We start from the raw sequence: 27865 nt of genomic DNA, 5'->3' as shown, positions 1-27865 counted from the left end.
CTGTCACTGCCCCAAGGGGATCAGCACTGCTGCTGGCCCAGTCCCACCAGCACAAAATGCTGCTGGCTCTGATTGTCTCAGAATGTTTATTTGTTCCTCCAGGCCTCAGCCTCCAAAATCACTGGACTGCACAAGGAATTGAAGTTTTAATGTATTCTTCGAGGATTAAATTTCAAGATCTCATAAACACCCACTGAGGCTTGGGGATATGCACCTAGAAGCAGAGGATGAGAATCCAAGAGCTGGTATTTAAAAGTGAATTAATCTGGGATTTCGAGTCAATCCTGCTATATTTAAAAGCCTCATTCTTGAGGGAACCCTGCCACAAAAGTACTCTGTGCTCAGTGTTGGTGCTGGCACTCAGTGTGACACCCTTGGTGGGGAGCAGTGCTGGTGCCCCACTACCAGCTGCAAGGACACAACCTGCTCTAAGCACCAGGGAGCCCAGGGGATGGGGGCTACAGCTTCCCCTGACATGACAGTGAAGGATAATAGCTTGGCACAATTCCTGCCGAGGGCAAATCCCTTCAAAGGTTCCTGGGGAAAAGCACAATTTCGACAAAATGTTCCCTAGTCTCCTAAAGACCCCACAGGGGAAAGGCAGGACAACCCATCCTCCTGAGCCTTGCTGCTGGAGCACCTGAAGCTGGGTGGTGTCAGGTCCTAAATAGCTCGAGGAGGTTTTTTCCCTTGCTTGAAGCAGTAGCATCCATAAAGGAGGTGCAGAGAAGCCTTGCCTTTTGGGCAGTGCCTGCACAGGTCCCTGTGAGGATGTCCCGGCTGCTGCTCAGAGCAGGGAAATGCTTTCCCTGCCCTCAGAAGATGGACCTGGGAGAAACCTCCATGGCTGTCCAGTGGAAGAGACTGGGCTTCTTCCAGATTTCAAAATCCTCATGAATTCCCATGACTCCAGCAGCTGGGGCTTACTTCAGCCACAGGATATCACAAACTGATGTTTCCAGGGCTGGCAAAGGTGGGCATAGCTCTTAAACATCCTGCCATTAAATCACAGTCTCCTTCAGCGTGTTGTGGTAGATCCAGGGCACTTGGCACTGCTAGGAGCCCAAAGGACAGCCCTGCAGCAGCACAGAGACGGAAGAGGAATACCTATTTTTAGTCACAGAGCATTTGTTTTTTTCTCTTTTGCAGAAATGCAGTGAGAACAGTCTATGGTACTGAACTCCCCATCTAACACCTAAAGTGCTTGCCACCGAAATAGAAACTTATCTGGGATCTGAAGGAAATGGATGGGATTGGGCCTGTCTTTCCAGCACAGGGCAGGTGAAGCCCTGGGCTGAGCAGAGCTGGCTGGGGATGGCAGGGAAGGGGCTGGGCTGCTGCACTTGGAGCAGCTGCCACATTTGGCTGGAAGCATCTCTCTGTGCCTGTTGACACGCTGAAATAAATAGAGATGCCTTTTGATGTTGCCTTTGAATTGCTACTCTCTCTTCCTTCTTGTCCCCAGGGTATTTTATTGGACTTCACAATAAAGCTGGAGGAGGGGCAGAAGGGGGAAAGTTCTTTGAGTTTATTGTAAATGAGCAGAATTTTATCATCCCTCTACTTCCATTTTGGATTTACCTTGTAATCTTATTTACAAGCTGAATACCAAGTGCTGGAGTAATCAGTAGATGATCAATAAGCAAGAGAAGCTCCTTGAGCTGCAACCATTTAAAGCCAATCTGGTCCCTTGCATGCAGGTGTGGAAGCTGTGTTTTGGGAGGAAAGGTGCTGCTGGGAGAGCCCAGCACGGTCCCCTTGATGCAGATTGAACCAGGGGGCTGACAAGCCCCAGTCCTCCTCCTCCTGTGAGCCACCAGCTTGGCCATGAGCTGAATGCTCAGCACAAGCCATGGTTTGGGGGTGGGATGCAGTCAAACCTTCCCCAGTGGACATCCCCTTCAAGGCAGGCCTTGAAGTAGGGCAGGGGGACCACAGCCACCACCTCTGCTCCTGCTCAGCCCAGTGTAAACCAGGAGCAATGCTCCCACAACACAGAGATGTGCTTCTGCCTGGGGAGGCAGCACCAGTCACTAGATCCACAGGAAGTTTGGGCTGGTGTGCTGGGGAACACATCAGGCCCTGTCTGCTGCTAATTAGCACGACTGCCCTCCTGGCATAGCTAATCTTATTGTTTCTTACTGCCCTCTCTTTTGCATTCAGCTTTGTCTTTCATTTGCCTGAAAATGCCGGCAATCCCAGTGCACTTTTAATTCAAAATAAAGAAACATATCTGAGTTTTAAAAAGGGCTGCAGGGAGGACAGAGAGAGGGCTTGCCATCTCTTTGTTACTCTGTAGTCCAGACCTGGCAAAAATCAAGTGGCTAAATTCAGATGTTACCTCCTGTGCGACCACCCTGAGCAGAGGGGCTAGGACATGGGTACTTGCCCAAGCTGCCTGCCCACTGCCTCCCCCTTCCAGCTCCCACACTGGCTGGGAAAGTGCCTGCTGAGTGCCAGCCTGTTGCTGCCTCACTCTCCTCTTGCTGCCTCCTCCTTACTCAGCAGTAGCATCTCCCCCAGCCCATCCATCACCCCGGATTAGCCATTAGTACAGTCACCCACTGGCGGGGCTGCAGCTCCGAAGGATTGTGTTAGCATTCCAGCCACCACAATGAATGGCCTGACATCGAAACCCTTTTGGAGCACAGGGAGAAGCCAATCAATTATTTCACTCCCCTGCCTGCTGCCAGCACCCGGGCTGGAGCATGCTCTGATCCCTTAATGGCATTTTGAAACACCGTCAAGAGAATGGTGCATTTGATTTCACTCCGTGCATGGCCAGTGCCAGAAGAGCGTTATCACAAACCCCTTGGTGGGACAGGCTGTCCCCTGATGCTGCCTGACTGTCCCTGCACCCTCCTGCTTCCTCCCAGGGATGCACGACCCACCTCCCCTGCAGCCACCTCCTGCCACGGGAAGCACTGCAGGTAGTCCAGCCTTCCAGGCAGGCAGAGGAAAAGGGAGGAATTGTGTGCAAAAAGGAAGAAAAAAGGCGTTAATTGGAGTGCCCCGTCTCTCAATTTACCTAAAGGCATCAAGTTCCCAGCAGCAGCGTGGCTCTTGCTCACTTCCCTTCTCTCATGTACAAATACAGCACAATAATTAGATGAGGGCTCTTTGCCCTCTTGTTGGCATCTCGTCCTGCGTGGAGCAGGGTCAGGCAGCCAGCACGGAATGAGGTGCTGGGCAGAGCATCCTCTGAGCACATAGCCTCAGCCCCGAGCACCCCTCCCTGCTGGGAAAGGGGGGACACTCCCCAGCCAGCCCCAGCTCCGAGGGGACACCACACAGCTGGGCTGGGCGGTGGGGAAGGTGTCCTGGCTGCTGGCTGTGGGTCACTGCACCAAGAGGATCCCATGGTGCCTCTTCGTGTTTAAAGCACTGTGTCCTCCAGTCTCCCCAGACAATTATCCCAAAGCCATGATCAGTGGGGTGGGATGAGTGGAAGGACAATTTCCCTGCCCGCTGCCCCATGCCCGCAGTGCTGGTGAGAGCACAGCTCTTGCTGGTGGAGCCAGTGCCCGCTGCAGGAACTTTTGCAGCAGTTTCTGCTCCTGGGGCTGCGTGTAAGGGGAAACAACAGGCTGGGGAATGCTGAGGCTGCTCCCAACTCCCTTCAGCCTGCATTAAACCCAGGTTATTTCAGGACAAACAATCTCATCTCCTGGTTTATGACACTCGTGTTCAGAAGTCTCGAGCCCTTTGGGATTCAGAGCAGACACTTTGTCCCCTCGGTGAGCTCTGCTCCCACCCCCCCACGAAAGAGAAGCAGAGCTCCTCTCACGCAGTCAGGGGAGCCTCGGCTGCTCGCTCCTCTGTGTGGTGGCTGTGTGAGCTTTAATGTCTTTGTACACACTTGGAAGACTTTTTCACTCTATAACGATGATCAAAGTGAAGGAATTGCCAAAACTGAGCTCAACATCAAGGCAAGCAGTATGGGGCCTGTTGTCCTCCTGGATATCACATCTCTGTCCTCCTGGATATCACATCTCTGTCCTCCTGGATGTCACATCTCAGCTGTGGCAGCAGGGCTGGAGAGAGCATTCCAAGCATCCTGTGAACAGCAGGATTGCAGAGCTTTTCTCTGTGCAGGTGTGGAGAAGCAGCCTGAATGGAAGGCACCAGCTAAATATAAACTCTGATTTAAAAGATAAGTGATGGTAAGTGGTTTCATTGTTTGGGAGCAAGGACCTCCAAACCATTCACTGGAAAAAGCTCAACCAGCCTCAGCAGAGCCAGTAATTAAAGGTAACTAGCCCAAAGCAGTCACAGCACAAATAAAGCAAGGAATGCAGATTGCACTCCTGTGGTGAGCTGACCTTGGTTGGATGCCAGGTGCCCACCAAGCTGCTCTATCCCTCCCCTCCTCGGCAGGAGAGGGAATGGGATGGGGTGGAAGGAGAAAATAAGATGGAAAAAACACTTGTGGGTCAAGATAAAGGCAATTTAACAAAGTGAAAGGCTCAAACCAGCAAATATCCTAAAGATCAAACCTCCTAAAGATCTGTGTGCCCAGGGAGATCATCCCCTGGCCATCTCAAGCACGCGTGGCAGGGCGCTGTCCAGCTGCCACCAGCCTGCCTATTGGCACCCCCATAGGGACGGTGATCCCCAGCCCCAGAGCGAGAGCCATCATCGTGATCATGCTCAGCCTTTTCAGTCCTGGAGTATTTAAACGAGTGGGCTGCAGTATTTAAACGAGGTGAACAAAGAGATTTAAGAGGCAGCAGGAGGCCTCCTGGAGAGGATGAAAGGAATTATCTACAGTGATGGAGAGAAGAGAGGAAAGGGAAAGGGAAAGGGAAAGGGAAAGGGAAAGGGAAAGGGAAAGGGAAAGGGAAAGGGAAAGGGAAAGGGAAAGGGAAAGGGAAAGGAAAGGAAAGGAAAGGAAAGGAAAGGAAAGGAAAGGAAAGGAAAGGAAAGGAAAGGAAAGTCTGGCTCTGTGAGCCAGTTGGGCACTCACATCTCAGGGGATGCTGTACACATGTTCATTGTTCAGGGTCCCAAGGCCTGACACAAGCAGAGCACATCCCCCTGAGCTCCTCTCGAAGCTGATTTGGCACCCATCCACTAGTCAGAAGCCCCCACAGATCCTGAGGCACTTTAGTGAGGAGGGCTGTCCCTTGAAACTCCTCTTCGAACATCCAATGCCCTTTATTTGAAAGGCAGCTTTGCCATAGGGGGAGCTTCTGGTGCAGGCCAAAGAACACCTCCTGGATTGAAGCAGGTGCAAATCCCCAAGCATCCCTGTGGGAATCCAGGGCATCCCTCTGGCTGCCCTGGAAGGTCTGGGACCCTGGCAGGGGGTCAGGAGACCCCCGGTACAGAGCCCCGAGAGACACTGTCTCTGATCTCTGTCCATGGAAAAGAGTTTTCAGTCTTTCAGGATGAATTACAAGCTCTGAGTGTTTGATAGAAGTAGTAATTAGTGTGGCACGGGTGCAAAAGTAGAATTTTAGGATTCTAGATAAGGGGTTCAAAGGGGGAAAGATGGAGGAAACTGGGTGTGCCTTGTCCTTTTTCTTCTTCTTCATGCCCTCCATGTTTCACTGTGGCGTTGGCAATTTCTGTTGGTTTGGGCTGGGGACACACTGTTCAACATGGGTGATAGGTATTGGCACATTATTGTAAATATAGCACACGTAGTTTTTGGTATATAATGTTTGTAACATCCCACTGAGGGCAGAGCCCCGCACACTGTCCTGCGAGACAGATCTGCTGCAGGTCAGAGAGAAAATATTGTAGATAAGATGAAATGAACAACCTTGAAAACCAGCACAGACGAATTACAACTCCTTCTTTGGCAGCGGGGCTGAAAGACAGAGACTTTCTACAATCTCGGGATCATTTAAATACCACAGATCCCGGCACATCCCCAGTCCCCAGCTGAGCTCTCCAGACCTCTGCCAGCCCTTTTCTGTAGAAGGTAGAAGCATTGGGCCAGGGAAACTCAGCTTGTAGCACCTCTCCTGTTGAGGCAGGCTGAGAAAATTGGATTGCTCAGCCAGGAGAACCTCTTCAATCTGGAGAATAGCCTTCCAGTATCTAAAGGAGCTCCAAGAGAGCTGGAGAGGGACTTTTAACAAGTGCATTGAGTGATAGGAAAGGGGGAATGGCTCTAAACTGACAGAAGGCAGGTTTAGATTAGACAAAAGTAAAAAATGGTTTACAGTGAGGGTGAGGCCCTGGCACAGGGTGCCCAGAGAAGCTGTTGCTGCCCCATCCATGGAAATATTCAAGGCCAGTTTGGATGGGGCTTGGAGCAACCTGGGCTAGTGGAAGGTGTCCCTGCCCATGGCAGGGGGGTGGAGTGAGGTGGTCTTTGAGGTCCTTTCCAACCCAAACCATCCTGTGGTTTAATGCTCTAGCCTCAAGCTTCCCTGAGCCTGTGGGGCTTTGCAGCCCAATTCCCTCTGTTCTCAGCCATGGTCTGCCTCCTCTCCCTTCTCTGCACTAAAGCTGTACCCTGACATCAGCAAAACTAAGTACTTGTCCAGGAGAGGAAAGCAAGATTGATTTGACTCCAAATGCTGCCAAATGCATAAAGCCAACACACTGGGAAAAATAAGGCAGGCAATTTCATCCTGGTTGCCTTCAGCAACAATGACATTAGGTGTCATTTGATACAAGAGAAAAGCCAATATTTCCAGACTAAAGGACAATTATTTAAACCTGTGTATTTAGAGGGTCTGGAAGCTGTTCAGAACAGGAGCACTGGAAGCACCTTCTGACTCAGGATTGTGTGGGCCCAACACTCTTCTTGATGGCCTCACCCTAGTCCAGACTTCACATTTAAAGAAAACTTGAGGCAAAGTTTCCAAAAGCAATGTTGTCCTGATTATTCTCCACCATCCATAACCATCAACTGGATCAGCACTAAAAGTCAAGTGCCAAAAGTTTTTGCCAACCCTGTATTTCCAGCTAGGAGCACAGGAAGAGCCCTGCTCACCTCACTGAGCACAAACTCAGGAGCCCCAGCCTAATAAAGTAAATGTCAGTGGCTGAACCTCCAGCCAGCCTTTGTCTCTGGCACAGGAATGCATTGCTGGGGCTGTGAAATATTAAATGAGGCATTAGAGTCAAAAGAACAAAATTACAAATCCAGAGGCTGCTTTCCAATGCCCCCCAGGCTTGGCTCCAGCTGCCTGTGACGTAAACAGGGATGGATTTATGGCAAACCCACCCCAGCAGGGGCACCAGAGCTGGCAGGGGACTGGGGGTGGCTCCTGCACATCCACACCCCTGAGCCTCCGGCAGGGCTGCTGCTGCTCTGGCCCTGCCTAACGCCGGGGCCTGGTGATGCTCAGAGCCCCCCCAGCTCCCTCCCGCTTCAAACAGGAGGCTGTCAGGATTCACAGTTCTCACAGAGCCTGGGGCACAGCAGGGTGATGGATGAAGGCTTCTCAGCACCAGGCTGCTGCCTTTCCCATAAATCCACTCCATTTTGCCATGGGAATAGCCAGGAAGCCTCAGCAGAAGGCTGCCACGGGTGCTTGTGAAAAGCCCCAGTCAGTGCCTTGGTACCTCTGCTGGCACTGAAGCAACTTTGCAAAACTGAGCTTCAGATCCCTGAGATCTGCCAGAAGTGAAATAAAGAGACATTCCAGAGAGCAGACAGGGAAACAGGGCAGGTACAGAGGGGAGGGATGCTGAGATATTGCAGGCATGGAAATCCAGCTCTTGGTTTAGCTGGGAAGTGCAGGGCTTTGATGATAATGCTGTTGGGAGTCGTCTCAAACTGGGATGATGCTGCAGGTTGGAGATGCAGAAAGGCACGCATGGGCACGGAGAGGAAAGGACTGACAGAGCCTCGGGTGTATTCCTGGAGAATGTAGGAATGAACAAGTAAAAAACCTGGGAAATTCAAATCACCAGTGCCACACAATGGGCTGAATGCATCCTGAGCAGTGAACTGAGCTCTGCAGCTACGCCAGGGAGATGTGGCACCCAGGGCATTGGGAGCAGCCCTGAGGGTCACTCAGCCTCTGAGGCTATTTAGGAGCTATTTTCACAATTCTCTGCAGTTATTCTGTAGGATGTTTAGCCACCACTCTGCCCCAGAGAGGCTCATCCTTTTCTCTTGGCATAACCTCTCCATTTATTTGAGGGTGAATTCAGAGTCATGAGTCACACATCCATCAGGAGGGCAGGACTCCTGGCACATCCATGCCAAGTATTCAGCCTCAAATAGCTCACCAGGAGGGTCTGGTGGAGGCAGTGCTCACCACAGCTGGGTGAGGTCTGGTACCCTGTACAGAAAACCACCTCTCCTTCAGAAAGAGAGGGATGTTTGCAAAGTGGGGCTGAGAAATGACAGCCACATCAGGTCCTGCCACCTTCAAACTCCACCACATCAGCCAGGATCAAAGTGCCAATATCTCTATAATGTTAATGAGGCACATAGCAGATAAAGTCCACATTTGCAAAAGATATGTGAGGCACGACTGTGTGTACCACCTAATCCCCTCACATCTGTGATTAACTACGATCCCTTGATACTTCTGGTCGCTAGGGCAGAGCATTTTACCTGAACCTGCCACAAAATTGCCATTTCACACCCTGATTCTGTCCTTTACTTCTTGTCCTGTGCACCACTGGGTCAATAAAACCAATGCAATAAAACCCTGCAGTGCAGGGGAGTGTGAGGGAGGGGTGTGGTGGGACAAAGGGACAAAAGGATGGATTCCCTGGGATCAGCAGTCACCAAGGATTGAGGAAGCACTGTCCCAGCAAGTTGAACCCCCCAGAATTCCATAAGGGCTCCCATCAAGGAAAGGTCCATCTGATACACGGCCCCAAGAAACCCCAGGACATCAGAGGTGTCCCCACCTCGCAGATCCCTGCCTTGCACACTGCTCTGAAGGGTGATACCTGCACCTGCGAATCTCAGGAACTTCTGCAAATCCCAGAGCTGCAAGGGCAGCAGCTTTGAGGCAAGTGGAGGATTTCCAGAGCACAGCACACACACCAAGTACAAAGCCCAGGGCTGTCTGTGGCAGTCAGAGCTCTGGGCTGCTGCAGAACAGAGGCATCGCAGCCTGAGCTCTGCTCACAGAAGAGCCTGTGGCTGAAAAGCTCCTTCTGAGATAGGCAGGGCTATCTCCAGTGCACCTGCCACAGCTCTAAACTGGTGCTGAAGGACTGATGTCCACCAGGGCAGCTCATATGGCTGAAGGAAGGGAAAGATTTCAGCACCCTTTTTAACAATAGTGTCTACCATGAGTGTGAGGAAAACCCAGTGATGGGTTGGATTAGATGATCTCCAGAGGTCCCTTCCTACCCTAACAATTCTGTGATTTGGTGGTTGTGGCAGGATATTGAGACAGGAATCAGAAATAAATTCCAAGTAGTTTTTCTGTGTGCCGGGTGAATTTAGCACAAGAACTGGAGAAGTTCACACTGCAGCCCCATCTCAGCCCCTCTCTGTGGGCTGCAAGCAGCCCTCAGCAGCTGTCTCACTGACTATATATTGCCCCTATTTCAGACTCATGTTGTGCAACTGCTCCTTTTGATTTCTGCCAAGCATCTTTTAGGACTGATCCCTTCACTTAGAAAACCCTCACAGGTATTTTTGTCACTGACTCTTCAGAAAAATTATTTCTGCATAAATAGTCCCTGTTTTCTGCTTACAAGTATTATGCTTTGACTGGAGAAAAGAAGGTCTCTGCAGCCTTGACACCTCTCCTTGAACTTGAGAGCACCATTTCTGAACAGTGTCAGACTTCCCTCAGCCTAACTAGGTCTGAGTGAGTGAAATCAGTCCTTTCCTATGTAGCCAGATGCTGCATTGTGATGCTAACCCAGAGAGAAAGCAAGCAGCTTAGACTGTACTGACAAAACTCCTAATGGAATAATTAAACTCAAATAATTCAATTAACACTGCAATTGAGTAATTGCATTTGGAGCATGGCTGTAATTGAGCAATATTTGTATTGTTCCAGCCATGAGGATAGGCACAGTCGCCTTTCAGCAGGCAGAAGGAGACAGATGGTGCTAATAAGGGCAGAAGATGGATGGGAGGTCACCAGATTAAGTGTGCTTCCTTCTTTTTTTGGCCAGAGAAGGAAGTCAAACCACTGTGATCTCGTTGCCTTTAAAAGCCTAAGTAACAGAAATAGAAGAGACTGCAGGATTGCAGGAGTCTGCTTTACCATTAATTACTTTTTATTGAAAGCTCCCAGCCCGCTTGGCATTGCATCAGCAAGAGGGCAGCCGTGTCCCTGCCCACAGAGCCCCTTATCTTAATCGAGTTCAGACAGCAGCAGCAAGTGGTGAGCTGAGACCTGGGGAGGAATGTCTGCTTCCCTTGGCAACCCGAGCGAGCCTGCAGAGCGTCAGGCCAGGAGGCAGCAGACGAGATCTCAGTGAGATAAAGCAGAGACAGGAAAATAAACCAGCGATTTGGGGCTGCCTCACTTGTGCCGGGTGTAGCTGCATCCTGAGATTGCACAGAAGAGAGAGCAGGAGGGGGCTGTGGGTCAGCGAAGAGGGCAGGTAAATTACCACCCCCACTTGCACTGCAGTCCAGTTTGAGGAGTGTCCAAAGTGACTGCTCCACTACCCATTAACTCTTCTTTCCCTAAAAAGCAGAAGCAGTGTTGCAGCAAATGAAAAAGCCACTGCCTCCATTTACCTGTGAGTACAGGGGCTGCAGGTGCTGCATGTGGATCTTTCACAGAATTCACAGAATGACCAGGTTGGAAGAGACCCTCAAGATCACTGAGTCCAGCCCAGCCCCAACAGCTCAACTGAACCCTGGCACCCAGTGCCACATCCAGGCTTGTTTAAACACATCCAGGGATGGGGACTCCAGCACCTCCCTGGGCAGCCATTCCAGAACTTTATCACTCTTTCCATGAAAAGCTTTTTCCTGATATCCAACCTGTATTTCCCTTGGTGCAGCTTCACACTGTGTCCTCTGGTTCTGTCAGTGCTGCCTGGAGAAAGAGCCCAACACCACCTGAGCACAGCCACCTTTCAGGAGCTGTGGAGAGTGATGAGGCCACCCCTGAGTCTCCTTTTCTCCAGGCTGAGCACCCCCAGCTCCCTCAGTGTTCCTCACAGGGTTTGTGTTCCCAGCCCCTCTCCAGCCTCGTTGCCCCCTCTGGATGCCCTCGAGCATCTCAACGTCCTTCCCAAACTGAGGGGCCAGGGCTGGACACAGCACTCGAGGTGTGGCCTCAGCAGTGCTGAGTACAGGGCAAGGATGACCCCTGCTCCTGCTGGCCACACCATTCCTTTGAGGCTCAGGCTGACGATCAGCCTTGGGGAACACAGGCATTTGGGCTTTCAAGGATTAGTCTCAGCCAAACACCAGCTGTAGCTCACAGCTTGCTAGTATTTGGAGATGGCGGTCTTTCCTGGGAACTCAACTTTATCTGGTAGCCTGAGGTGCTGGGAATGGAAAAGGTAAAAGCTTGGTTAACCCCTTTCAGTCTGAGAAGTCACTGCAAGCATGATGTCTATCTTCTCTAGCTATTCTGAGCTAGGCTCTTGGCAACTTTGTTAGAGTACCACAAATCTGCCTCTCTCTTCCTTCCCCAGAGCAATTGCAGTTGGTTTTTTTTATTTACTTCTTTTTTATTTCCAACTCCCAGAGCTTTCTAAGCAATTTAAACTTGTTTGGCAGATTTTTTTTTTAAGAAAGAGGCAGCTGATGCCAGTATGCTGTTTGCAGCTCCTCTCCCCTCCCACTCTCAGCAACATCTGAGCTTGGTGGTTAATTACTATGAGACCTCTCCGCCTCTGTCAGTGCTAGCTGGAATGATGGGTTTACACCATGCATGTCAACAAGCATCTAGATGGAAAATAAACCTACTGATGCTCCCACTGTTGGGGAAACGAGTGTGCTGATTCAGGCATCTCAATTCCTGTGGATGACAGGCACATCCTGCTCTGCACCAGAGCTCTGATCGCTGAGGGCCACGTCAGATCCTCCTGTGTGCACTGCAGGACAGATCCGTGGAAAACAGGCTTTGGTAACTGAGCTCCTTGCTCTCATTTGAGAGAAGTTGTTCATTCATGCAAAGTTGACTCTGTTTAACTTTTCCCAGGCAGGAAAAGCACAGGACCATCTCCATGTGGGAGAGGGCTGCTGACACCCCCAGCTTCTCTTCCAGCCCATGCCTCAGGAGGGCATTCGGCCATGGGCATCTCCATTCCCACACTACCACTACCTCTTGCAGCAAGAGGAAGCAGAAGCAGGTCTGTTCCTTTGGGCACAGTGTCCTGCTGCAGACCTGTGGCAGGGTGAGGCACAGAACTGAGCTGTGGCTCCTTTTCCTTGAAGGCACACGGCAATGCAAGTCCGAGAGGGGACAAACACGTCCTTGTGACAGGAAAGGCGCGTGATGGTGACGAGTCTGCTCTGACTCATAGCCCAAGAGATGCTGTGATATTCCAACATGGGCCTGCTCTGTCCACCTCTCTGAGCACTGAGGCAGAGCTTTGGCATTCAAGTCCATATTTACTCCAGGACCTCATTTTCCCACCACAAGAGCAATCCCAGATCAAGGGGGAGAGTTGACCTTGCTCATCATGGCAGCTCATCTTCTGGATAAGATCTTGCACACAAACTCATTCCCAGCTCTTTCAGAGTTTATTCAGATGGGTTCAGGCTCTGTGTGCTTTGGTTTTATCAGGTGTCTGGCATCAGCCCCATGTCCAGTTCCCTCCAGTGAGTACCAAAACATTCTTCTTCCAGGTGACAAATTCTATGGAAAATACACCACACTACCCAGATGGCGTTCCCCCTCTCCACTTTGGTTGGGCATTTAAGCAATTTTATCTTTCTTTTTTGATCCATATCAACTTTTTTTCTGTTTCTGTGCTGTACCCTGTTCTATTACACATTTTTTACCCAGAAATACTATATAACAAACTTGTACAGCAGCAGTATTTAAGCTGGTCCATGAGTCTTCCAAGGAGAAGAATTTCAACAGAAAGGAATTTAGCTTGACAAATGCTACCCAAGATCTGCCCTGATCATCCTTATGCTGCACTGCACAGCTTTCATTAACTTACGAATAAATTCCTGTTGTGTCTCATGGCTTCCTTCAGATGTTATTATGCCAGCTCCCAAGGACATAAACAATTCTCTTGATTTAAGAAAGTAGGCTGAGATGCTGCTTGGCTGTAGTTTGGGGAGGGGCAAGAACATTGGAAAACACATTTTATTCAAGAAAACAAAAATATTAGTTCCAAATAGAAGCAGTGGTCCAATTTAAATAAACTCACTGAGCATAAACTTGGGAACTTGTGATGCAAGAGAACAGAAATGGGATTTTCTATTACTTCAGCCATTCTCTTCATTCAGCATCTGTATCACATCAAGCAGTTAATCACCTTCAGCTCTCTTATCCAAGTACTGGTTCAAGACAACCTTGCAGAGTCTTTGTAAAACTTTTCATCTGCAGGATGCTCTACCCCTGGTCTGATGGTAGAACCTGGCTCCAGAATAAGAACAATTCTATTGCCCTCATTTATGTATTTACCTACTGATCTTAAAGCAAAAGCTTGTGGTGTTTATTTCTGTTTACTTTTGTGGGTGTTTTTTTTTTTCCTTTTAATAAACATGGGCTGCTCTAAATAGGGGAAAGGATGGAAGCAAGCATGCGTATGCATGTAGACCTAAAACTAGATGTGACACTGCCTGTTCCAGGTCAGGGCACAGCAATCTGTCACCCAGGCACTGCACACACAACTCTGCTTACCCAGAAATAGGTGCTTGCAAGGACAGAACAGAGACGCAGGCTGTTGGGAGCATTTGAGAGGGTTCATGAACTCCCAACACCAATTCCCCTTTCATCTGTTGTTGATAAAAGTAATTGCAATGGGCCACCTTAGTCTGATCCCCAGGGTGAGACAAGGTTCCCAGCCCAATAAATCTCCATGACCCAAGCACTCAGGCCCTCTTGGAAACCTCATAGCTATTCCAGGCACAGTCCCCTTCCCACAGCTTCTTTTGGCACAGGATTTTCAGTGCTGGTGACATTCTAACAAAGGTATCTCGTCAGCCCTAAGCTCAGGGTGGCTGGCTGCTCTGAACTTTCCTTTCAACACAGTGGTTTTAAAGAAACTTTGATAATGTCTTTCTTTTCCAATTGTGCTTTTGCCCAGTTCACATCACTCCCTCACTTTCAGTGTCTCAATCCACACCCACCATTTACTTTGCCTTAACACAGCCCCTGCTCATCTAGTTTCTCACAGTGCTGCTCCTCACCATTTACCTCATCCTGGATGGAATCCTCTGGCTCCCTCGGGCTCAGCTCAGGTGAGAAAAGGTATGGCTGACTGTCCCAGGTGAAGTCAATCCCTCATCCCCCTCTATATACTTGCCAGCTTGCCACAGTGCCCCCCAAGAGCATATCTGGGGATATAACTACAGGAATCTGGGTCAGGAGATCCCATCACCAGGGTTCCCAGTACAGAAATCCCCAGGGGTGGTAAACTCTTCTTACCAGGGCCCCTGTGAGGGGTGGAACCCACCCAGAGCTCACAGTATCATTTAACTCAAGTATTGGTGCTTGCATTTGTATAGTTCCTAATCTGCCACTGTTTGGCAAATGTCTGCCTTGCCCACATCACCTGATGAGTTAACAAAATCAGCTGTGTCCATCTCCATTCCTACCCTGTTCCTTTTTACACAGCTTTCTGACATGACAAGAGTTTTCCAGAAGAGGTGTGTAGCTCTTTTTCTCTCTGCTTAGCAGCTGCAGGAGACATGCTGCCAAATAAAATCAGAGAATTGTTTCAGTAAATACAACATAGCACTCTTGAAAATGTTTGCTGGGTTGTGATACCATCAAGTTAAAATGGCATGGCTAAAAAAAATATTGATCAGCATCAGAAGCGAGTTTCCAGGCTGCTGAGATCCACAAAGGAGACACCCAATTACAGAGAGATGGTCTCTAAGGACTGTAGGTGGACAGTAGCTGTTATCATTCTGGCAACACCCTATGATCTTCTCTTCAGAAATGAGTGTGTGGAGGCAGAGAAAAAAGATGAAAGGGAGGCCTTGAAATGAGAAAGCCCCAAATGATCAAAGATTCCTATGGATTGAGAGAAGTACTCCAAAACCAAAGGCATTCCTCTGTTGCCTGTGTCACTGTTGCCCTGGAGTGGATTTCAAAAACTTCTTTAAGTATTCATCTGGGATGTGGGGACACACATCAGGAAGCAGAGAGAAACTTTTCAGGCCTTGGGGAAAGCTGAAATTCTGAATGATTCTGACTTTTTCTGAATTGGTTCATTTCTTCCTAAGCAGATTCCATCGGGGGACGCGTGGTATTGGCTACATGTGAGGCAAGGGCTCAAGAGGCCTCTCAATTCTGTCAACACTCCTCACAGAGCCTGCAGCATCTGCTGCTTTTGTGCCATGGTCCTTCACCATAAGTGCCTTAACACGCTCCAGGTTCTGCCTGTGGTGCTCACGCTTGTGGCCCCTCCCCACCCACACAGACAGGACACACATCAAGGGAGGACAAAGCTCTTCACCCAGCATTGATCTGAGTGAGGGGAAATGAATCACACACTTCACCCACATTAGGCACATCCAACAAGGGTCAGATATGTCAACTACAACCTACCAGGAGGCTCTGGTGAGAAATGTCCTAATGTGAGAACAATCAGGGGAGATAAAGCACTTAGGAAAGGAGAGAAGAGATCAGAGTCTCCTGAAAAGAGCACAGAACAAACAACCGTGATGGAAAGGGAAAAACAGAGATGCTGTTCACCATCCTCTGATGAATTCATCACAATCTGAAAGTGAATTTTGCCCGAAGGAGAAAACAGAATGAAGAGAGACACAAAGAGAACAAAGACAGACACCAAGAGAAAAATCGACTCCTGTTTGTGAAGATCATAGGAAAAAAATAAACTAGCCCCCAGCATATTCCAGGCACCTTCCCTGGAGCCAGGACCACGGCAGACAACAATGACTGTCTGTCTGTGGCAGCAGTTCCTGAAGGGCATCCCAGAGAACAGGGAGGAATCCAAGCTGCAGGTGCTGCAGAGCAGAGGGTGAAAGTCTACACCAACACCAGCAGGTTGAAAAGGAGCTGCTCCAGCATGAGGGAGACAGACCTGTCTGCACACGTAGGTACAGCTTAGTCATTTTAGATAAACTTTGTCTGGAGGGAAGGATATCCTGATAAAGCAGTGTTTCACACAGTGCAAAAAGTACACAAAGTTTAGATACAAACTTTAAACTGAACAGCAGAAAAATGAAGTAGTCTTTTAAGACAAATAGAAGGGGTATATGATGATATCAACAGCAGACCTGGAGGAAGATGACAATAAGAGCCTGCAGGTTTAAGAGAAAAATCTAAATTTAACTTCTTGCACTGTGTCAGGTGTTTCTATGGAGCAACTTGTCTGGGATTTCTCTTCCTCAAGCTATAGAATGAGGCAAGTATCTTGGCCCCAGGGCAGTAAGTGGACAAAGGGGAATATGTAGAGAGATGAAATTTAAAGAGTGAGCCGAGCCATGTATTTTTGCACACCACTATCATTCTGAGAGAAGGCAGGAACAAGTCAAAATGGGGATAGTGGCTCTGCAACCACAACTGGAGGACAGACTGCGTGAACAAGGTGAGATGAGAGCCTGCAGTTTATTGGGATGCTGCTGCAAACAAGCCTCTATCCCAGTTCCACATCTGCAGTATCCTCCACTTAACTGCAATACATTTAATCAAGCTGCTTCTTATGGGAACCAAATAAAGCTTGATGATGCTTAATGGCTGGGGCTTAATGGCTGGGTTGTTTAACTGGGCTCATAATTTTGATTAATTAAGATGCTTGCAGGTGTTGGAGTGGCACTTTGGCAACAGTGTTGATGTTCAGAGGCAAAGGGGGTTCCCCTCCTGGAGGATTTCTGCCGGTGCTACTTCAGCAAAGCAAAGCTGCCCTCAAACCTGTGCAAAAAAGTCAACTCTCGTAGCTGGCAGTAGCCTCCAGATTTCTGGGAATTTTGACAACCTGCGAGTCATTTTGGGAGGATATATGGAAAAAATCCAAACCCCCAAACTCAAACTTTTGTCTGAGGCAGCCTTTGTGTCCTTGATAGGATGAAAGTGAGAATGTGAGAGGCTCTCCAGGTGATGATGGTGCTTTCAGGCAGTGGACCCAACCAGCCCAGCAAACTTCCCACCCCCAGAGCAGCGTCCCTACTTTAGTGAAAAGGGCAGTAGAGCTTATCCTGAGTGGAACACACAAATCCTGGTTGCTTATGAGTTTGTCTCCTGTGTTCCTCTATCCTCACTTTGTGACTTCAGCCTCCCTTTGCCAGGATATCACCATTTTCCTACCCAGTGTCACCAACCTGCCAGCTCCCTCTCATGGATGACCTACAGGAGCCTGAGGTGGATGCACAGAGAGGGTGGCCAGCAGGTACAAGAAATCACATTACAACCTTCCTCTTAAGCAGTAAAAATTTGTATTTCCCTTTTCTATTTCTTACAGAACATACTTCAGGTTTTTGTCTCCTGAATGCTGATAAAATACCCTCAGGTTAAAAACTATTTGGAGGTAAATAATGATGTGGATACCAGTGTGGCATATGCTCATTTCCATAAGAAACTAACACTGGAGAGAGGCACAATGAGCCAGACTCATCACTATTTTCAGTATCAAACCCTGCCATTAAATTAAGCAGAACTTGATGATTTAAGGCTTAGTAAATTACTACTGCCAATTATAAAGGCAACATAACCTTGTGGTTAGAGCACTGCAGTGGGGCTCAGAAGAGTTGTACCCTGCCATGGATATACTGAATTAATCTGGACAAATGTTACTTTCACATGCATATAGATACTGGTCAATCTTCTACTTGTCTTGTAATGTGTATAAGAAATGCAAAAACTAAGCAGCATATTGTTTAGGGACCACAAAGACAACCTTTTTCCAAGAAACAGCTTGTTTGGCAAGCACAGGAGGGAAAAACTGAGTCAGGAGGAATGATGTCAGCCTTTTCTCATACATCTACATTGTCCTGCTCAACCACAGAATAAGAGACATTCAGATCTAATTTATGGAAGCTTAAGCAGATATCAATTGGAGTAGCCCCTGAGTGTTATCAGCATATTTCATAGCTTGTGATGAATCATAAATAAAGTATCTGCCTTCCAGTGCATTAAGGCTGAAGCAGAAGTTGATTAGGATTATTCTGACCCAAGCAATGGTCCACTTTTCAGGGAATTGGTTGAAATGTCCAGACATCAGCCTAATTCATTCTGGAGTTATAATGCAGTGTATTACAAACATACAGTGACTACACCTTTAAACTCACTGTCAGTGTCTGCAGTCCATCATGGAGTATCCATCTTGTCATTACAGCCTGCCACAAATTTACCTGCATGGGTGCTATCTGCAGCCTAGCTGGTCAATTATTTTCCTCTACTTCCACCCCAGAAGAATGCACAACTCAAGCCATTTTGCTCTGAAAGTACTCACAGGCTTTTGGTTAAATGTACAATTAACATGCCAGGGCCTGCTTTACCTCTCCACTTTGATCATTGAGCAAGTACCTTAGTTTTCTGCAGGACTAACAATGTTAAATTAATATATTTGCCCAGCAGCTACTGAGAGAAACACCCTGGCTACCCAACTCTGTATCTCCGGGTTGCACCTGAAGGCCAAAAAAGAGATTTTGCAGCATTTCAGCCCTTTGAGAAAAGCTTTGTTATGCAAAATTCCTTTTATCTCAACTTTTATGAAGTCTCTTAGAGCATAATGTAGATAAGGCAGACTCAAAGATAACTGGAACTGTTCCTTAGAACCTATTATTTTATTAATCAAGAAAGATCAGAGAAATAGGTGGAGGGATAGCAGATGAATCGACAACACTGAACCATAAACTGTCAAAAACTGTTCAAAAGAGCTGAGATGTTCAGCAATCCAACTATAGCTGGTTAACTTGTTCTGCCAGTGTAAAGGAGCCTCAGATGTGGATCTGGATCCCTGAAGAATGATCTTCTCACCCAGAAATAGGCAAGAGAAGATTCTGAACCGGTCCCAGTCCCAGCACTGGAGACCAAGCAAGGACACTAGCACTTGCAAGTCTTGAAACCCAGATATTGTCCAGAGCCTCACTGTGCTACTTCTCAGCCATGACCACACAAAAGGCTTTCTCTGGCTTACAGAACTGAAATCTCCCTCTTTCTGATTCACAGGGTCTGTACCAGACTGAAGGAAGCAGAAAGTTAACCAGAGCAGTGTAAAAACCAGACAGCATTAGCTGTTACAACCTGGCGGTACTGTGTTCCTCCTGACTCATTTCTCCAGAGGCATTCCCCTGGACTGTTCAAGGGGAGCCATCTACTATTCCAGAACAAGTTGGGTTTCCAAAAGACTTCAAACTAGAACATTATTTTTTGCAAAATATCTCTCTATCCATCAGAAAAATTTAGAAAATCCAACTTCCTTGATACTCTCAAGGTGACTTCCAAGATCTCCTCTTCAGAGAGAAAACGAGCTCTGCCCTCCTTGCTGTTCACAGGGTAGGGGAGGTGCAGCAGCAGCTTCCTGTAAAAGAGGACACAGGGAATGTCAGTGTCTCAGATCAGGTGAGCAGTTGAGATGTCTTTGCAAGTTACTCCTGCAATTCCTCAGCCAGTGTGCCAGGGAATGTTATTCCAATAGATCTCCTTATTGCGATGGGCTGTGGGGTTCCTACAACACCTCATGCACAGCAGGACTGGACTGAAATATTTCCATCACTTAAAAGCAGCTTGGCTTAGAAGCAACCCCAGGACTACAGAGCTGGAAGCAGTTGCTTTGAGTCTTCCTACCCATCTGTGGGAAAACAAAGTTTTTCAGTATGTAGAACTTGACATCTTGACTGTTTCCTTCATACTGAAAAGATTTTCACTTATATTTCTGAAAGCAGCACTGGTTCAGGCTGTACCCAAGCAACCATCAGATTTATGGTGAACTTTTTATTTGCTAAGCTTGTGACTAGAGACAGCTGGGTATTGAGAAGATAATGGCAGATCTGAGTCACCAAAAAGGTAGAATTGCAAAAGGAAAGGGATGCCGAGGTTTTCCTACATCTGCAGCATTGCATTAAGCTACTTCTCTTACTGCCCATAGGTTCAGCCAGTCATTAGCCGAACAATTATTCCTCCCAATTTTCCAGTTTCAAAACTAACATTCTTCCACTCCTGTTGCATCCTTGGGTTAAAACCAGGCACAGGGTAACTGACGGCCTGGTTTTGGCAGAGAAGAGTGGATTTTCTATAGTTAGTCTACTGGCGACTTATTTAGGCCTTAATCCATGGCTCGCACCTCAAATTTATCTGCAGAAAGCTATTCTCATATAGATCTTCCCACACTCCATTCAGTGCAGCAGGTCAGCCCAGAGAGGATTAAAGTTTCTTATAAAAACAGTCTTTGTGAAGAAGGACTTTGAGCAAAACAGACATGGGAGTTATCTGGAAATCTCAGGCAGGGGAATAGCACACTGAGGGAGAGATGGAGGAAGACTGAGAAACTCAAGAGTGCATCAGTCAGTTGATTATAGGCTTGAAATAGCCCTATTAAAAAATCAAAGGAAATCTCTTTAGAAAGCCTTGTAACATTTCCATCCCTGCATTTGTGCTTGGATATGTCCATAATTTGGCTTTCAGCTACTGAAAATTTATCTGCACTTTTTTACCATCTTTGGCCATATGTGTTTGTACAAATTAGTGCTTAGGAATACTAGACTAAGTCTTTCAAGACCTCGGGCAGCTTTTTGCCAGATGTTTTGAGCCCTTGAAACCTTGTTGTTTAAGTAGCCAATATCTGTCCCAGAGCTTTTTACTGGACAGTATCACAGATTCAAAGCCAGCAGACTGTACACCTCTGGATGGACTAGGGGCACTTTTTCTGTATTTATTTCTCATGAGCAATGAATAGTACAGTCTTTAGCTTTCCACACAGAATGCAGTTAAAAGCTTGACTAAACCCCATTTCAAACAGTATTAACTGTACTTCTATCAATTGTGCTACACTTACTTTTTGGGAGTTCGAAGGTCAAGAACCTTGTCCTGGATGTCTAATGTGATGTCTGAGTACTTTGTCTCTGGCAGCTTGATTTTAATCTGAAATGATGGGCAGAGGTAAAGCTGTGATTACATATGTTACCCTAAAAGCTATAAAAGAGGTTATTTTCATGAATATTTCAATGCTAGTATCAAAGAGCAACGTTTTGAGTAGGTAATTTGTATCAGAGAAAATACGACAGCGATAATGACTGCTTTCAATAGCTTAGTGATGTGTATTGATATCCTATTCTCTTCCAGCTCCTGAGCTGCTAATGTGCTTGACAGGTGTTCAACATCCAGCAAAAGCCTCAGGCTTTGTGCAGTGCAGGGACAGTTTGCTTCTGCTAGAAAGATAACACAGCAGTTCTACCTGTCCTGGAGCTCAGAAACCAGAGAGGTCTTTGATTATATAATGATGAGGCAGGATCTGATAGCTGGAACTTTAAAGGCTGTCAGCATCGTAGCATTCTGCTAGCCCACATACCTTGTAAAAAATGCAGGAAGATGAAAAAAATCTCCTTCCCAGCCCCTCTGCTCTCTAAACTGTGTCCAAGATGAAGCTTCATCTTAGAGCTGTATTTTATTCCCATTAAGTTTATATGGGGCATATGTATTTGCATAGATTCCCTTGAGCACACTTGGTCCATGAGGAGATACAAGTTCCTCAGGTTAGCAAGTGTAAATGTCATCTAAAAATGCTTGGAGAACCATAAGAAAATGCTACAGGAGGTCAAAGGCAGCAGTGGAGCTTGGTGTTTACATTCTGTCCCTCAGAAAGACAGGAAGATGGAAAAGGGCAGAGAAAGAGCACAAAGAAGGGATCAGAACTCCAGGCTCAGCTCACCACGATATCTTCACAGCAGGCAGTGGAGGGGTCTTTCCCAGTCATCCCAAAGTAGACATCCTCTGTTCCCACATGCTGCTTGAATGAAATCTCATACCTGCCAAAGAGAAGTCATTACCTAATAATACCAGGGCAGGAGACTAAAGGAAACTGTGATTCTCAGAGGACTGTAAATCCTCCTCGCACTGTCTCTCCTCCTTTGCAGTCTCCCTTCAAGACTTCAATCCATCTGCGCTAGGTTTCTGTTCAGAGCCATGACTGAGACAGCTGGAAGACAGGTGAAAATCATTTACTTCATCTCCCAAGAAACTCACCATGCTGCCTCTGCTTTCCTAACCAGTCTTGGCAGGACCAGGAAATGCTTTCTAAGTGGATACCATGCTTATCAACAAGTCAAACACCACAAACTCCTGGGGAATGCATTTGAAAGGGGGGATGCCACAATTACATGTGTTTTGGTCTTTCCTTTAGCATATTCTTGCAGCCTGAGCATAACACTCTTGAGCTAGACTGTAGTTTTGCATTCAGCTAACATTTATTTTCTCCTCCTTCACATCTACAAAATGTAGAATCACATATTCCCTTGCTCTTGGTAATTAATGAATGAGGAAAGGAAAAGTGAATTTGTATTTATAACACGTGCTACTCCTACTAAGTTCAGCAAAATTACTGGGGTGGATCACTTGTGTAAGCTGTTAGAAAGTCTTTCACATCTCCAGTGTGCATCTGCATATGTAATAATTCCTAAGTCAGTGACAAACGTGTCTAATAGCTCTGGATGCACCTCTGTAGCCATCTGTTTTCCTTTTAGCACATTTTCTTTGCTTCATTTGATGAACTATTGTAAAGACTTATAGTCTCTCTTCGTCTGTGCAACACGGGTCCAAAGTACTTGAGGCTGGAGAAGCACTGCAGAGGGGAAGGGTCAAAGAACAGCAGGAGAAAAGCTTCTTTGTGCCCACAATACAGCGTGTTCTGTACCTGACAGGTGACCATTTCAAGGACAACAGTGCATGAGGGTGAATTCCGAATCATTTTCAGAAAGGCTGAATCCCTGTTCAGGTGGGTCTCAGGTCCTGTGTTTAGCTGGGAAATTTGAAACCTCATTTTCAGAAAGGCTGAGTCCCCATTTAGGTGGGTCTTAAGTATTTTGTTTAACTGGCAAATTGGACTTCTCATGTCCTGACTTACATGCAGGAAAAAGTGAAGATTCTGGTGTACAATGTGCAGCTTCATGGGCTACAGTCCATATGCTCCAGCATTTAACACCTCAGGACATGGCATTGAAACAATGATTGGAAATGCAAAAGCTGTTTTATGGACTGACCCTCAGGGCTTTCTGGCCTCTACAAACTCCAAATTACATGCCTGATTTCAAGAATATTTTTGCTACTGTTTTTCTATGAGCAAGAAAAGGCTCTGGTTTTAAGTTGTGCTTTGACAGACTAAGATTGAATGACAAGATTTAAGAGCTTAAAATTGCCTGCACACAGCTTTTCTTCTGCAGTACTATTTGTCTCTAAAGAGCTTAAATCTTTGAAATGCAAATATACATTGGAGTACTTTATGAATTTATGAGTATGGAAAAATGGATGCATCTCAGTTGCAGCAGGAAAAAGCAGGTATTTCACACAAATGGCATATTTTAAAGTTAATAAATCGTTTTTGTGACCTACTTCCCCTCCTAATCCCACTTTATACAAGTAACTGACACTGCACATTAACTTATGTTGGAAAAACCAACACAAATTTCTATTCTGAGATCAGAAGATTTCAAGAGAGGGGTTAAAACCATTCCTCACATGTTGCTTTAGACGCAACACTGAGATCTTTCCTTTCTTCTTGCATGACACAATCTTTTCAGCTGGCTGTAGATGCTTTTTAGCTCTCATTTCCATTAATGCTATGTAAAGCCCACACAGGCAGTCTCAGCTTTCTTACTCTGGCTTTTCTCTAGGGTCCCAGGTATCCTCAAATTCAGATCCTTCTGGGACCTCCTCTGTATTCCAAATGGTTTTCTTGTTTTCAGCTTTCACTTGAAAAGTACCTGTAAGTGAGGAAAAAAAGTCACACTGACACATTTTGAAATGTCTCTGTTCTTCAAGGCTTGCTGAAAACTTACAATATTTTTCAAGACTGAAAAAAAGCCATTTCTAAAGCCTAGAAAATTAATTCTAGACTTTAGAAAAAAATCTTTGCATTAAAAGCATTCTAGGTAATGATTACAGTGTTCTTCACCTTACTCTCTTATGAATGAGGATTTGCAGAGGGAGGATGTTTTCCTTTCACTTAAATCTTCTTTACCCAACCTTTTTTTCCTGGAAATCCTCCTTTCTGGCATATAATATCTAGCACTTCAAAATTGGTAAAGTGTAGAGGGATGAAATCCCTAATCTTTCACAAGCCCCCTGACACGAGATTTTCAGTGAGCAGAGTCGTTCACAAGAGGATCACTTCCTCACACAGAAATCCAGTTCTTCGCATTAATTACTGGGCACAGTCCAGACAAGGTGCTTAAGACACATGAAAGTTTATGAGCAAAGTAGTATGGTTTGTGTCTGTCCTGCATGGAACAATATTCTTTTAGTAAGCTGGTAAATGTGAAACTTGAAGATTTTAGAGTAGAATCTCTGGTTATTGTTGGATAGCAATTAAAGCAAAAATAATCTATTATATTTGCCACAGCTCCTTTCCTGCAAAACTCACCCTGGCCCTTGTTGGCCTTTCTTAGGGCTTTTAATGAAAGTGCTCAATAATGTGACAGCCTCAGCTCCAAAAAAACCGTAACATTAACTTTTCCAAGTCTTTACCAAAACTGCCTTCCTGTTTTTCCTGAGTACTTACATGGAGCTTGTGCTGCTCAGTTATGATCCCTGCAGCCCCTGACCAGGCTGTGCTCTGAACTGTTATCATCTCCACTGGAGACTGCTCTGCTCCTCTTTGCATGTTTTAGAGTTAAGCTTTCAGGAAAGGAATAATTTTACAGTGTAATTGTAAGAAATGTCATGCTATGCCCATCTCAAATGTCACTGACCCCTCTTTTATTGCAGTGGTATCTTACTAGAGCTGTTACAGCCTGCTGACATGAGACTGAATGCCAAAACACACAAATACTCCTCCTTACTGGTGGTCTCTTTCTTGGCTGGTCCAATACTCGCAGGAGTCATGGCACCAACAGAACAGCGTGGCTACAAAGAAAAGCAAGAGGATCTTAAATCAATTTCTATAGAGCCAAGCTCAGTTACAACCATGATGTCAATAAATACAACACATCATCTAAGGTCAAACAAATCCCAGAACAGAATTGAAAAATCATTATCCCACAGTTTCACAACTGAACCACTGAACATTCTCTTTTCTTCACTCTCACACAGCAGAAAAAGTGACCTTGACACACTGGGTTTAAGCAAGACTCACAGAAGCCCAGTAATACAGACAGATGTGCTTTGTGAGTTTTGGTTTCCATGGCATTTTGGCAAAATTTCCATGCTTTGCCTGCCATGAAAATATTACAGGAAACCAAGGGTGCTCCATGAAAGCCCCATCAGAGCATTTGGATTCCTTTCTACAGTAGAGATCATGAGGCAACAACATTTTCCTCTAATTATGAATCAATTTAGTGCTAATAGGCCAATGTGAGGCATTTCTCTATATATGAAGATTCCTTGGTTCAATAAAAGTGCCTCATATGCACAGAGCATTAAATTAAATCAAAATAAAGATTTCAATTTACCCAGATTGACTCAGACTTAATTGACATCTCTCGTGGCAACTTTCCATTTCTGTCTCTGAAGTGTCATTCATTTTATTAATAAGATGTAAACAAATTCTTTTTAAAATCAGGATGTTTACTGCAGCGATGTACAGCAATAATGCAGGTTTAAAAGGCAGACATTAAACAGCTGGAGGATAGGTGGGGTGTGAAGGACCACATCTGTAACCCACTGAAAGAAAACTTCAAGGGATATGCACCCCTTTTATCCCAGATATTACTTGCATTGCCACTACTGGGGCTGGTCACCTCTTTGTTGAGGAATGATTTGGGGGAACACTCAGGCATTTGCCATTTTTGTTATCTGGTGGGGTTTTATTTGGTTTTTTGTTTTTGTTATCTGTGGGGTTTTTTTTTTGTTTGTTTCTGTGGGGTTTTGTTTGTTTGTTTGTTTGTTATTCATGTCATAATATGATCTATTCAAAATCCTGAGAGACTTGGCAAAGTTTTGAGCCTTCACAGAAGCCTTCTACATTGTTGGCAGCTTTGGGGCTCCTGAGAATATTTCTTCCCAGCACACAAGTAGGCCTAGATAAAAGCAGGTGTTGCATGTTGCAGGAATAATGCATGTTCTCCAAACACTGTGATTTTCATCTGCTCCTGAGAGTAACTGATATAGAAAAATACATTCAGATATTTCTCTCATTATTCATTCAGATTATGTACCTTAAAATGATTGTTCACCTTTCCCTATTTTACAACCACCAAAATACCTATTGTACTTCAGTGATCAATTATCTCTACAGTTCCTCAATGCCTGACATATGCAATTAATACATTCATTTGCCTCTGGATATCTTGGGTCCTTACTCAGAAGCTGAGCAGCAAATTTTCCCCATCGTATCTGGCTGTAAATGCCTTCATCTCCAGCAGAGTTCAGGGAAAAGTGGTGGGAAGTCTGAAGTATCTAAAGCTCTTTCAAGTCCATGTTCTCTTTTCCTTCAGGCTGAAAAACTAAACCTCCCTCATATGTTGTGCTTACAATGTCTCCTTGTTTTCCTGGGGCATCTTGCTCAATCTCAAGAGCTTGTTACTCTGAAAGTATCCTCGAGCTGTTTCAGTCAGACCAAAACCTTCTGAGGTTTTCATTCTGTTTTTATTCACTCTGAGAAAAAGAGATCTGCTTCTCCTTGATTAACAGGATAAGGCTATGGTACAATATGTAAAAGAAGCAGCAACTCTCATGGAAGGCTCACCACATCATCATCCTCATCCTCATCCTCTTCTGGAGCATCACACAGCATTTTAGCGAGGTTCTGCAGAGAAGAGCCTGAGAACATGCTGTCCATATCCGCACCCACTGCTCACCTATGCAGGAAAACAAGTGACACATGAAGCAGGAACCAAACGTGCTTGGAACAGCCTGTAAAGCACAATTTTCGTGCTGTGTGTTTGGGAAGGAAAAGTTTAGCCAAATTCTTATATGTGTGATGACAAAATGTGTAAAATGGAACAAAAAATCAAAGAATATGCTGAGATGGACGGGACCCATCAGGATCGGCGAGTCCAACTCCTGGCCCTGTGCAGGACAGCCTGAGCCCCACCATGTGCCAGGGATCGCTGTCCAAATGCTCTTTACACTTCGTCAGCCTTGGGGCTGTGACCACATCCTGGGGATCCTGCTCCAGTGCCCGACCAGCCCCTGGGGGAAGAACCATTCCAGACTCCCAGCTTAACGTCCCCTGAGGCAGCTCGAGCTGCTCGGTCGAGTCCTGCCATCCCGAGGGAACAGCACCCAACCTTTCCCGTGTGCCCAGACTATGGACCTTGCGCTCAGCTGCCAGCCCAGCCCGAGCCTTGCGAGTGACGCCGGCAGAGGCCGTGTCACAGGTCACCAGGCAGAACTCTTCGTGGGCCGGCTTCTCTGCCCACCCGCCGGCCTTCGCACCGGCCCAGCTCCAGGGGCAGGAGGGGGCGCAGGGAAGGAACCGCAGTGACAAATGCTCGTCACCGCGTCCCCTCTGGCGGGCGGATCCACCGCCACACCCGGGCCCGGTGTCCCCTGTCCCGGCCCGGTGTCCCCTGTCCCAGCCCGGTGTCTCCTGTCCCGCACCCCGGCCCGGTATCCCCTGTCCCGGAGCCCAGCCCGGTGTCCCCTGTCCCGCAAGCCGGTGTCTCCTGTCCCGGCCCGGTGTCCCCTGTCCCGGAGCCCGGCCCGGTGTCTCCTGTCCCGGCCCGGTGTGCCCTGTCCCGGCCCGGTGTCTCCTGTCCCGGCCCGGTGTC

The 27865-nt window shown here is 46.8% G+C and overlaps 1 protein-coding gene across 4 annotated transcripts; it reads right to left on the bottom strand.

Moving 5' to 3' along the window:
* Positions 1 to 270: 270 nt before the first annotated feature.
* Positions 271 to 26956, bottom strand: DNAAF6 (dynein axonemal assembly factor 6). Of its 4 annotated transcripts, none has more exons than XM_068205266.1 (6): positions 26839 to 26956; positions 24995 to 25058; positions 23812 to 23917; positions 21871 to 21967; positions 20998 to 21083; positions 271 to 1076 (listed from the first exon to the last, which is right to left on the bottom strand). In XM_068205266.1, the coding sequence occupies exons 1-6, from the start codon at positions 26929 to 26931 to the stop codon at positions 1019 to 1021; spliced, it is 504 nt and encodes a 167-aa protein (XP_068061367.1). In that variant the 5' UTR covers positions 26932 to 26956; the 3' UTR covers positions 271 to 1018. The 4 variants fall into 4 exon arrangements, with proteins under 4 accessions (XP_068061367.1, XP_068061365.1, XP_068061368.1 ...); XM_068205264.1 differs by lacking the exon at positions 271 to 1076 and adding an exon at positions 19388 to 19524; XM_068205267.1 differs by lacking the exons at positions 271 to 1076; positions 26839 to 26956 and adding exons at positions 19388 to 19524; positions 25864 to 25886.
* Between the last annotated feature and the right edge of the window lie 909 nt (positions 26957 to 27865).

This window comes from Anomalospiza imberbis, chromosome 14, assembly GCF_031753505.1.
Source record: "Anomalospiza imberbis isolate Cuckoo-Finch-1a 21T00152 chromosome 14, ASM3175350v1, whole genome shotgun sequence".
Classification (NCBI taxonomy): Eukaryota; Metazoa; Chordata; class Aves; order Passeriformes; family Viduidae; genus Anomalospiza; species Anomalospiza imberbis.
This window is presented reverse-complemented; position numbering and strand designations above follow the sequence as displayed.